The sequence below is a fragment of the Mycteria americana genome, chromosome 6 (genome assembly GCF_035582795.1).
Source record: "Mycteria americana isolate JAX WOST 10 ecotype Jacksonville Zoo and Gardens chromosome 6, USCA_MyAme_1.0, whole genome shotgun sequence".
Lineage (NCBI taxonomy): Eukaryota > Metazoa > Chordata > Aves > Ciconiiformes > Ciconiidae > Mycteria > Mycteria americana.
Window position 1 is genome coordinate 27,497,309 of NC_134370.1, and position 13,021 is coordinate 27,510,329.

The 13,021-nt window shown below is 38.8% G+C and overlaps 1 protein-coding gene across 7 annotated transcripts in view; it reads right to left on the reverse strand.

The window, feature by feature from the left end:
* The window catches only part of DLG5 (discs large MAGUK scaffold protein 5), a 139,657-nt gene that overhangs the window by 80,348 nt on the left and 46,288 nt on the right, over positions 1-13,021 (reverse strand). For all 7 annotated transcript variants that reach the window (XR_012776166.1, XM_075505156.1, XM_075505154.1 and 4 more), the window contains one exon: positions 3,119-3,284. Coding sequence is in view for 6 of the 7 variants with exons in the window: in XM_075505156.1 (XP_075361271.1) it covers positions 3,119-3,284 (166 nt within the window). In the remaining variant the exon portion in view is untranslated. The remainder of the gene's footprint in view (positions 1-3,118; positions 3,285-13,021) is intronic.

A 13,021-nucleotide genomic window follows, 5' to 3' on the forward strand; every position in this document is an offset into this window, starting at 1 on the left:
GATAACTATTAGGTCAGTCTCAAAGCTACGGCGAGAACTTGTTCTACAAGTCTAATGTCAATCACGTGTATTTCATATATTGCTGAAGTAACACTAGCATTACTCTAAAAAAAAAAAAAAAAAAAAAAAAGAAGTCCTATAAACACATGGATACCATGTAGGTAACTACAGAAGTTAGCCTACCTACACAATGAGGAAGGAACAACAATGCCACCAGTAACATCCTGCATTCTAGCTCATCTACATGAAATAAAGAACACCTGGATAGCCAAGGCCATATGCTCCGCAGTGCTGTTCCATGGCTTTATGTCTCAGCAAGAAAAACAGGGATATGCACAGGAGGAATATTGGTCAGAAGTCAAAAATCAAAACTGTTACAACAAAGCTGTCCATTCAGATGCAGGTAGTGGTTGACTCTTGTTCAGGTAAGACCACCACAGTTTTATACTAAAATGCCTCACAAAATACAGAAAATTATGATTTCAATAAAGGAGAGGTGTCCATTACTATTTTGGAAGCATTGCTTCAAACGTTAACAAAATTTAAAATGCTACTGTCAAAGGTCCAACTGTTTTTCTGATATTCATGTAACAACTCTAAAAATCCTTTCTATTCCAGTGGAATTACCTTGAGCATAAATCAAGGCCACAGTGAGATTGACATTTACATGTATCTGATGCTGACGTAAAAACTAATGCCAACAGCACATCCAACTTTGTGGGCAACGCCTACTGAACAACTTGAAAATGTTCTCATTTACTATTGCAATTCCACCACCACCAATTACAGATTACACATAAAACAGTCTCTTTTCAAAGGCAGTTTTCAGGGGTTTTATTTGTATTGCAGTTCTCCTCTACTACTACATAAGTAGTAAGAATAGCAAGTTTAAGTCTATGAAACGCACCTTGAGCACACTAAATTATTGGGTCAAATCTTTGCTTAATCACCACAACACATGCACGCATACAGTCACTGTCAAGTGACACAAGCACAGCATGAGCAATCCTACTCCTGTCCAGCAGGATGACACATGTTCATCTGATTCAGCACATCACAATCCACTTCTGTGGCTCCTCTTCCACTGCTCTAGACTTAGTCAACACTCGCTTTGGAAAACAGTGCTCTGTTTTGCAACTGCCAGCCTTCACAGCCAGTGCAGCCCAGCCTACGAAAGTGTTGCGAGCTGCAACTGTTTTGAAGCACGCCATCATGACGTGTCGAGATTTGCCTCTACACCACCTGTGTTTGGTACAGCCGTGGTTAAAGCGGCATACACAGCCAGGAAAGCAAAAGCCCCTTCTGGGTCATAAAAGTCACCACCTAAATAATGACCTTTCAGCTTTCACACTTCAGTGTAGCAGTTTGCAATGTCTGGGCTTTGACTCCTGGAAGGCTGAAGATTAGTTTTATATGAGCAAAGAAAGCAAAGCAAAGTAAAAAATAAAGCCAGCAAGCTTTCAAAAACCATAGGTGTGTATGTGGATGGGAGCAGTAGTTGCTTTTATACTGAAGGGAAAAAATGTCAACTAATAATCTTCATTCATTTCCCACTCTTCAAATATTTAATTGTTTGGAAGGCAGCATCCTCCATCTAACATACACTGTCCAAGCACTGCCCAAATGCGATGTTTATTTTGATGAGTTGTTCTTTAAGCTGTAAACATTTATATTTTCCACAACATACAAATCCTATACTGGCGGCAGAAGACTGATTTGACAATTAAAGAGCAAAAACTAGGGCAGTCTAGAGGACAGCTCATCAGAACTTTATTAACAGCATCCTGGATTATGGAGAACATTATTGTAAGCTATAAAATCCTCAATGCCTAAGCTCCAGTGACTTCAAATAAGAAATCCCTCATATAAATAAGTAACTGGAAGCTATAAAAAAGATGTTGATATTTGACAACCTTTTCCTCTACTGTCACCACAACACTTGGAGACCCTCAGATAGAACACAATGCTGTTAAAGTAACCCTCAGAACTCACAGAGGGAGGAAGGGGGCATTAAGATGCGTAGCTAAGGAGTGAATAAAATGCCCAGATTCTCTCAATTCCAGTTCACTGTTCAAATCTTGACCTTATCTCATAAGGACAAAAAGTTTAATTAACGACCTGACCATGTACAGATAGAGCTGATGAAGTAACAGATACAAACAACAACAAAAAAAAACATTAAAGTTCAGAGAAGCTATGCATCATGGCAGCACCTTCCAGAAAATCTGTTCTTCTCTTATTTCAGATTCAGTGACAGACAATTTTTTCCAAGGTTCAAAAAATTTCTCTTACATGTGCTTACTGCAGGCAAAAAGTACCTGGTCAGCGTGCCCAAAGTCACACTTATAAACATTAGCAGATCTCTAACCCTCTAAAATAAACCAATTCTGTTTCCTACCCAACAAAACCCTTATCTACAATTAACTCACACACTCCCTGAGTACTATCTTCCTCATAACTTATCAATCCTCAAATTAGAATGAGCTGCATAAGGCTGCTGGCCATTAACTGACTTTGAACATGTTATTTTAATTTGGCAGCACCCATAACTTCTCAGTGGAGGAGAGTTTCTTACTCTCAACGTGTTAATGCTACACAGTCTCTCAATATATGTATACCAGAAAGCATATCTCCCAAAAAACACTTACTCCCCTCAACAGAAGTCCAAACCTCTCTCTCCTTGCAGAAGCACAGGAATAGCTGAGATTTTTTTCTTCCTCTCCTAATTTCTGTCCTCCAGCCAAGTATTCAGGGCTATTTCCCTTTCTTCTCTCTTGCTTTCAAAACAGCAAATACTTCAGCCACTGTCTTCTTTCTCTGCCCACAACATAACCCAGGAAGCCTAAACAACTTGTTCGCTTTCTTCTCTCAACAGAGAAATGACTCCCCTCATTCCCACAGCAAAATTGCTGAAGAAAGTGGGAATAGGCATCCAACAGGCAGCTCTGAAACCTGGATGTGGTCACCTACGTACACACACATCACCAGGATGCAGGTAGGTTACAAGCAACATATATACACTGCAATATCCTTGCTGCTCTACAGGCAAACAGGAGTCAAGACACTTGAAAACACTACTGAGGATTAAATTAAAATGTTACATTTCCTCTAGTTTTACCTGCAGTCATCAAAAGTTGATCCAGGAGATGAAAGTGCAAGTCTCTTGCGCAACTCATCCCTCTCACGAGTTACCTGACGGAGCTGATACAATATCGTCTCCAGCTTCTCGCTCATCTGTCTCGTGTCTATTACAGGTGGTGGAGATGATGCTTTACCAGTTGTACCTGACCAAGACATAAATAATTGGCAGTCAGAGAACTCCGCAAAAGAACAATACAACTTCACTAAAGAAGTTAACACTAATTTTTAAAAGCCTATATTTTTGGTTGCAGAATCCTGTTCAAAAATGAAACAAGTCATGGAAGTTTTCATCAGTGAGTTGACACAAGAATAACTCCAATTCAGTCAGACCCCATGCTAGCAGAAAGGCCCTATCTGTGTTGCAAGTGAGTTTGCATGAGTAGGTTCCTTACTTACTCATGAACTTACAAGTTGCCTGAAAGGCAAGGCAAGTTTGCAATCACAATTACAAAGACCTCAGAAACTACCATAGTGACAGAAGTTGTAGGTACAAAGTTTTTTCCAATAAAGAACCATGTTCTTGCTTCTAAAAAAAAAAAAAGTAAATTCTACCCACATCAACTTACCCCAGCAACAGCAGAGAAACTGTTACAGCACAGGGGCTCTTCTCCTGTTCCTTTATCTAGCAGCACAGACACACTATTCTGCTATGTGCTACTGCCAACATTTATTTTTAACGCAATTCTACGCTTTCACATGTCGCAGTTTATCAGTCCAGTATGTCAAGTTAAAGATTTGACTTGCCAACAATCATGAGAAAAGAGCTTCATCTTAACGACATTGGGTAAAATGAGCACATTACAATCACTGCAACTGGACTACACATCAAATTTCCTCTAAGGGGCAGTCATACGTTAAAGAGTTTCATCGGATCTTTTAATTCCCAACTTTCTTAATATCAGAGATGAACGTTGATGCTTACTGTCTTCTCAGACAGCTATACCAATACAAAGAGGTCTTCTTCCACCTGAGAGATGAGAGTGTGGTATATTATGTTTCACAACATGCTGACAATTAATTCAACTGTAATTTATTTCTGCCTATTTTAATCCCAGACACATAAGAGCAAACTCAAATATATAGGTCACAGATGTGAAAGTTAAAGGCCTAAATGTATACAGGAGATTACTGTTTTCTACCCAAAAGAGAAATTCTAGAAATAGTTTCCATAATTATACACTTGAAACAAGTTGCTGACATATGTATTAACTTGTTAGGATGTACCTTTATTATGACTTTTTTTTAAATGAAGAAACAAAAGACACAATAGTAAAATAATGCTCTCTGATCACTGTCTTTTCAAAGAAAGAATTTCAAAGTAATTTCATCTGATCAAATGCTAATGAGTTGCAAAGATTGGCTTTTTATCTCTAAACCAGTTCAGGAAGGTATTGCAGAATACAAACTCTCCCTCCACGTTTTAAGTAGAACTACCTGTGCTTTAAAGTTCCCACACCAAAATAACTGCAGGGTCAGGGCTCTCATACATACAGCATCTAGAATAATAGGATCCTTGTTCTTATTCCTTTCAGCTGTTACTGTAATTCTATAATGAGAATTTACGAGCACAGACTGTTCTTTTAATCTAACTATTGCATAATAATGTATGTAAATGCTCTAATAGCAAACTGAAGAAATAAAAAATTGCAGAACAGCCTGCATTCTGTGGAAAGACAAACTCACATCACTGAAAAGAATTCTCAATGGAGGCTGCATTTGGGCTTTCTCCTACTACTTTGTTTCACTCCTCCATCCAGACAGAGCCCCTTCACCCATAAGAGCTAAGGATCTCACACTTTCAAAATGCAGTTATCCGTTCTTTTTCTAAAATAAGAACCATTCTACATAATTTTTAAGGCAAGATTATACAGAAGCCAGTAATACAAATGCACTATATCCTGGGCTCATGAAATAGGGAATAAATAGGGGAAAAAAACAAATGGAGAGATAAAAGAACTCAGAATATGTATTCATCTGGAATAGCTTGGACACATTAATGAGCAGGGAATTTCATAAACAAATGAAAAGGTAAAGGCAGACAAACCTAATTCAGGTACTGACAGACTGCATGGTCTTGGGTAAATGCAGTGGCAACCTGCATATCCTCTCACTTGAGCTGACACATCAGAATACACATAACACTGAAAAAGTCCCCTTCTCATCCTTACAGAGAAGTTCAAAAGCTTATCTGTCATCCTGGGGCTGCTTGTGAGCAAAACAGATGAACAGGATGTGAGGGGCACAAGAGGAAGGAGGAGATAACTCAGGAAGGCTGGTGTGCTTTACATGGAGGAAAGGGCATTGGATGAACGATAGTCCATCACTAATACCAGTGTTAACCCCACCTGTCATCGCATGGACAACGTCCACTACACAAGTCCTACGCAAGCATGCAACGGCTGCTCTGGGAATCTAAAACATAGTAAAAGGAGGTAAGAGTTATACCTTTGCTCCTACACCTCTTTCCCCCCCCAGCTTTGACAACATCCCAGTGACAATCTTCTTCAGACGAGGAGAACATTTGTGCACACAGTCCCAAAACTGTGCCAAACAAGACAAGACTGCTTTAAATAAAGACAGGCTAATTAGCCTTAGGAAAGAAGCTTTCTCGACTAATGTGAAGCCATTTGTCTTAGTTCTAGAATAGATTATTTTTCATTAACTTGTCACTTTTTACATCAACAAATACTTTCATCTCCAATGCAATGATGATGTTGTCAATGCATAATACCAGCCAAGAGATGTACGCCTTTTAAGTCCTGTAAAAACATAGATAAATATGATCCAGATATTCCCCCCCTTATCCTTAAAAGTATTCCAAAAAGTTTACCTTTGCTTGATTTACTAACAACCTTACATTTTCAATAGTTGTACAAAAGGTCTCATAAATGTTAAATCAGATTTGTGGATGCCCCAAAAAAAAAAAAAAACCCAAACTAAAAACTTCAGTAAATTCCTCTTTCATCACAAAAATTCAATACTCTTCATCTCCTTTCAAGGGGCTTTTATAGCTGAATGCTAAAAGCCTTTTATCGCATCTGACGTCCTGATGCAGTAGAAGGAAAGTGACCTGTGCTTCCAGCTTTGTATTCTTTTTCCATCTGACTGCGTATTTTACACAACAGTACTTCCTTTCTACACTTTAACCAGTCAAACTGGTCTTTAAAATGTACGAACCTAAAGGCTAAATCTCCATTATCCAAATTATGTCACCTTATGTCAGTAACTCACCTGCTTTCTCCAGCAACCTGGATTTGTGAAAATGTATTTACTGCATGTCCTGCCAAGTGCAACTCATTCATCTGCTTTTCCCCGTGAGCTGCACGTGGGCTCTGAGAACCCAACTATATGGAAGTCACCTCCCCTGCCAGCCTCCAGGTAAGCAGCACTCCACCAAAGCCTGAAACAGCCTGCCAGCAGGAATGCGTCGTGTGGGCAAAACACATTTTGCCCATAATGCAGTACATGCATTAAGTCCCGAGTATGCATCAACGTAACCTAAAGCAAGATTTTGCAAGATTTCTATCATACGTTGTATAACAGAAAAGCCTTAAAAACAGAAGCTGGAGCAATCGTATCTTCCATAATTATAGTCCAAATGCTGGACTTCGCAGAAACCACAAAGATCCATCATTGAACTACATACCAAATACAATTCTTGATGATTACTCTAACCATCACTGATTGAAGAGATAATACAGCCACACAGAAACCACTGCTCAGTTAGCTTCACATTTAGGGATGGAGTAGCACACTTTTTGAAGAAAGAAAAAAACCCAACATTTTAAGAGAAACAGGGCTGGGAAACGTGTTAAACTGACCAAGATGTACCATAATGCTGAATCAATATAATGTTGAGGTGGGAAAATGGGTACCAATGCATAAGCAACTATGTTTAAGAAATACTATTAACATATTCTGAATTATCATAAACTCATTACTCTCTGAGAAACACACTGGTATGACAGGTTCAACTAATTCAAAAGGCAATCTGTCACAAGCTAACAGAATGCCTGAATTTTACGATGATTTTTTTAAACTCATCTTATAAACTTGTGCCAATTCTTGCTTGCAAACAAACAGGAGACTATTCATTGTACAGTCAAGCCTTTTTCATTGCTTTCTTTAATAAAAAATTAAAATCAACAGGGACGTTCAGAATATTATTTCTTTATGGCCTTGTAAATCATGACAGAAAAAGTTACAAAAGACTTACAAGATGTATTGCAAAGCATCATCAACAAGGTTTCTCCCCAAGCTCATGAAGGGGCAGGGAGTGAAGACTTATGCCTGCTGTACGAAAATGCGTGCTAAAATATTTACTTTCTTTCAATAATTTATGAGGACTAGAACAGGATTACATATCAGAAGTTATTTAGATACATTTCTTCAGATATATCTTTTGAAGTGGTCTTGAAATAGCAGAGAGCACAGAACAGAATTGCATGTAGGTCAAATAAAACATTAGTAAAAACAAGAAGCAGTACATTGAGGAAAGGAAACTCAAAGCTAAAATAATGAACTGTGGAAACAGTTTCATCTGACAGACAGAAAACCTAATAGGTTATGAAAGCAGTGAGGATCATGTAACATGCAAGGACAAAAGAATGGGTAGCACTTCAGTATTTGTTTTAATGCAGAGTATAACAAGCTAAACAAACCCACCAGCGTGTAAAACAAACTTTCAACTTCAGTAAGTTTAAGACTTTAGAAAGAACTGAACAGTGGTTCTAGAAAGATCAATATGAAAGAAAATTTACAACCTGATAAAAATAGCAAGGAGGGGGAAAAAAGGGCAGATACATCAATTCAAAAAGTCCTTGCAGAACTTTGCTGAGCTAAAACACAATAGAGAGTAAAATCTGTTACCATGACCCAGGAAAATACAGCTGAAGCTTCTGGGTTTGAACATTCAGGAGCTCCTTGGTGGGAAAGCTCACACCCTACATTTGTCAGGCTTACAGCCGCACACTGAAAGCATAACCTAGACAAAAGCGTCCACTCCGAACCCAAGGGGGACAATGACGAGGGTCAACCGCTGCACACCGACCAAGGGGATGAGACTCCACCAGCGCTCGTTCCTTCACATCTTCTCCTGCAGAAAAGTTGTGAGCATCATCTCACCATACTGTTTTATAGCCCCAAAAGAAAACTGCTGACACCAAAAGGATTTCCTGAATGCACAGGCTGATACAGGGCCTCAGAGAGTAGTGAAAGACACTGTGTTCCCGACACGCTGTCTGGAGCGCAGGAGATGGGTATATTCACACACACTGTATTTCCATTCAAATCATTCCAGACCAGCCAAATCTTCAGAAATCCCTTGACGGAGCTGCCAAATGTTAAGAAGATATTATAGCAAACAAAATATCATAAAGTGGTCAGCTATTCATTAGTGGTTCTCAAGCCCTATTTATGCAGAGCCCTTAAGAAATCAAGAATTAACACAAACCGACTCGTTACAGGAAATGTTAAAACAAACAAAGAAAAAACCCCAAACAAAAGCAAAAAAACCCCAACCCTCCTCCTCTAAGACTGCATCAGTATACATGAACAAAGTTAACTTTTTTGTTGTTACTGTTGTTTTTTTTAAAACAGGACATCACATCCTGTAATTCTTGGGTACCTCTGAAGTGACAGAAGTTGCGAGAACACTGTGCATGACTACATGTCAACCCATAGCTGCCTGGAAATGGACACCATAGAAGTCAGTGATAATACAACAAAGCTAGTCAAAGTGCTTATTACTTAAGAGAAGATGGTTATTAACAAACACAACGAAAATTAGGTAAAGAGATTAAGGATCAATCCTAGAGACATCGGCATGATTCACAAACAGAGTAAAATAGAAGGAGAGTGAAGTTACTTTAAGTCTGTGGAGGAGGGTGTTTATTTTCTAAGTTAAAAGTCTTGTTTCCAGTGAAGTACTCTTCAGGTCAAAGGGCAAGAAAATTACATAGGATATAAATCTATAAAAAGAGGTTTAATTCAATCACTGAGGACAAATTTTACAGGAAAATGACTTCTGAACAGAGAGACTGATTGACGAGGAAGTGGAACGTCGAAGGCAGTCACTGCAGTACAGAAAAGGCTTCTGATGTGGTGTACTGGTAGCGGCCCTAGCTCCCTTTCTCATTCATTTGTGGCCATTCAGCAGGTGTAATGTCGTCACTTGTTCCTTTGTTAGGATGCGTTAGCTGTTGAGGTATCTTTACCAAATATAAATTTTGTGTTTGTGTTAGTAAAAGAAAGCAAGAAATACATCGAGAGATTCCTACGAGGCTGTCGGGGTGGGGGGATAAATAAATCACTTTTTCAGACAAGGAACGAGCGTTTATCTTTGACTGAAAGAGTATCATAAACCACACCTGCAACTGAACACTTACTCTGAATAGTGAAAACAACTGCTTTGTTATATACAGCTGTAGAAAGTGTGAAGCAATAAACTGAAATCACAACAACATAAAAGGACAGTTGTCAAAATGGCCAACATGAAAATGAGGAGTGAAAGACTGCACATTGTTGGGAAGGGATTACCATCTGATGGGAGGGGGGTAATGTTTGCTTTGGAGTAAGAATTAAGGCCCTCAAGATTAAGTAACTTGAATTGCAATCAGTGAAAAACTAGCTGTAAATAGCCTGTCAGGCTGATAAGCTAACGAAGCATTAAGCACAGAAATACTGTCCGCTGAAGACAAAGTCGGACAAGCTTGATGGCATCAGATATATGACCACCTGATGGCTGCAAGAAAAAGTCATAAAACTGTAGTGCCAATGGTGGTGTTTGTTACAGACTGGTATGGAAATTCCCACAGGAAAAGGTAGTACAGTGATACGAACAGTGAAGAGCAAGAAAAAACACTTATGTCTAAAAAAGTGATACCATTTGCAAAGAACTGAACAGCTGGAACAATAATAGTCTGTTAAAAGGTAAAAGATAAAGGTGATAATATGCAATGTGGAATGAAGAGGATACAAGATTGACAGCTGTAATCACAACATTGCCAAGAGATCTGGCTGTGGAAAGAAGGAAATTATGTATGCGGAAAGACAGAAGGCCTTTTCCATTCCAAAAACCCTCTCATTACGATCTCAGTATATTTTCAAAGAATGGAAGAGTATGCAATGCCTTTCTGTTAAAAACTCATCATGAAAAAGCATAATGCAGGCTATCCTCAGAGCCATAGCCTGACTCCTGCATGTCAGCTGCTGGTTTCTTTTAAACAACATTTCTTTAAAAAACAAAACAAAACAAAACAAAACAAAACAAAACAAACAAAAACCCAACCAAACAAAAAACCCCACAACAACAACACTGTGCATTGAGGAGTGGAGGAAGAATCACATTTTTAAAGCACTAAAGGAAAACTCTGAAGTTTTATTACGGTGCTAGGGTAGGTAAAAAATGGCTCAATTACAGAAACTATAATCCTGTCATGGCATCATACTGCTCAGGTCAGTAATGTGTTACTGGAGGGTGTAAAAGTAGTATTGGGTATCAAAAGTCTTGAAACATACTCTTTAAGTCAATTCACAGAGGCTTTTTTAGGCAACATGGGCCAGAACAAAAACTTACCTGCCTATTGTAAAAAGGAAGAAAGGAGTCTGATTTTGGAAGGAAAGTGAAAAATAAAAAAGATGGAAACTGGAAGTAGAGTAGATAATCAAGAGATGCACAGAAACTAATATGGACACTGTGTTACTACTTCCCATAGCAAAAAAATTTGATTATTTCAGGCTGAAGTATCGTAAAAGTATGGTGATATTTGGCTTACATCATCTACAGATAATCTTCCAGAACACAGGCCTTCCATCTTTCCTTACAGGTCCAGAAAATTATCTGCTGGGATACAGAAAGAACATCTGGTCCAACCCCCGTGTTCAAGCAGGACCACCTAGAGTCGGTTGTCCAGGAGTATGTCACTTAAGTTCAATTCAGTGCTTGGTGAGCATTTATCTTCAAAATTATAAATGTCAAAAGACTGAGTGCACTATACAAACTAGTGCTTTTTTTCTTTTTTTTTTTTTTTTTTTTTTTTTAAAAAGGGGGTCTTTATTCTGCGTTCTTTTCCTCTCCGTTATCATGACTGGTCAAGTGGGACAAGCCAGCGACTGTTACGTATAGCTCTGTTACTGGTTTCTATCCAATTCCTAAGTGACACTGTTGTTACATGCTTGGCACGCCAGGCACTGAATCTCCATAAATAATTATTCTGATGTCAGAAATGCAGGATTGTAGCTTCATTCAGAGAGTCTGCCGGGCACGGGGAGTGGGCAGATGAAGGATGCTTCTATTTACACACAAAAACCTTCATGATTAGCCAAGAGCAAAGAGAAAGGAAATACAGAGAGAGCATGACAATTTCATGAGGATTTGTTCCTTTGGGGGTAAGAAGGTGGGGCTGAAGCACAATAGTGGGATGCAGGGATTACAGGGGTTTATATCGTACCTCTTTTGGAAATTAACAGTGAGTATTTGCCCTCAGTTCCATCAAAACTACCCATTTTCCATGCACAGCATGAACTTTATTAATAGATGGGAAAGAAAAGGAAGGAAGCATAAGGGAAAAAAGAAAATATTGTCAACTAAACCAATTTTGAATGGTGAAGAAAATACACAAGAAAAACCTGTAAAAAGCAATGATCTGTCACTGTATTTTTATTTACATAGAGATGCAAAAGCAAAAAGGCAGATATACCTATGGTCAAGGCAGATAAACCTACAAGAGGATTTTCTTCTCCAAAGCTGGTACCCTGCTGCTACACAGGTGGGAAAACTGGCTTCCACTCAACTGTTCATTCTACCACATGCACATGAGGCTGCAAGCTCATTCTTGCTGCACCCCTCATACCCTGCAAGCCCATCGAGGCAGGGAAAGGAAAAAAAAAAAAGCTTGGATGACAACACAGCACTCGGGATAGACTAGCCCTAAACTCTTCTCTGAGTCACATTATACAAGTTACATCAACCCTTGCTCCCCTCTTATATTAGGACTATGACATTACTGAAGACTGACAGAACCCCAGTGTATCCAGTTGTTCCCCGTACAGAAGCTGCTCCGTAACTGTTCATCCATGCTGCTGCTCTCTGTGCTTGCTCTCCTCTTCTCTTCCAGTGGGAGAATCAGAACGGCAAATATACCCAAGACTCAGGAACACCATGGGTTTATACAGTGATAAAATTATGTTCTCTCATCTTTCCCTCTTCCCTTCAAAATCCTAACACCATGGTTCATTTATTTGACTGAGACTGAGCCCATGTTTTCTTAGAACTACCTTTTAAGAACAGTTGTGTTAATACTATTTAAGCTTCATTCTTAGATCAGGCTCTTTTTCTGGAAAATAAGCCTATTGTTATATACATCAGCTTCATAAACAAACTCTGAAACCGAGGATAGCTGTAAAACATAGAATCAACTCAATTTCAGAACATCCTGGCTTACTTGGAAGTATTTCAGAAAAAGATTATTTAATTAAGAATGCTGACAGCACAAACCACCTCCAACAATAGCTAGGGTGATTAAGGTTGGGAAGAAAAGATGAAGCACATGGACATACCCTTCTCTGGTTACTTTTATGAACTATGGAGTCCAAAGACTACAAATGAAAGATTGTATTATCTCTCCTAATTAGAAAATGCTAAGATTCACTCTCTGCTTCTTTATCTGGGCTTAATTAATGGCCCCAATACCTTTCTCATTTCTTCTGAAAGGTCAAATGTGTAAATGTGTGTCTGAGCTGCTTGACAAACAGAAGCAAGGCAGACCAGAAATAAAAAATTGTTAAATATTAATGAAAACCTGTGGTTTGAACTCGGGAATAATAAAATAGATCCCTTTTCTGCCCCATAAGGAAGGCACATGTGAGTGGGGAAATGAAA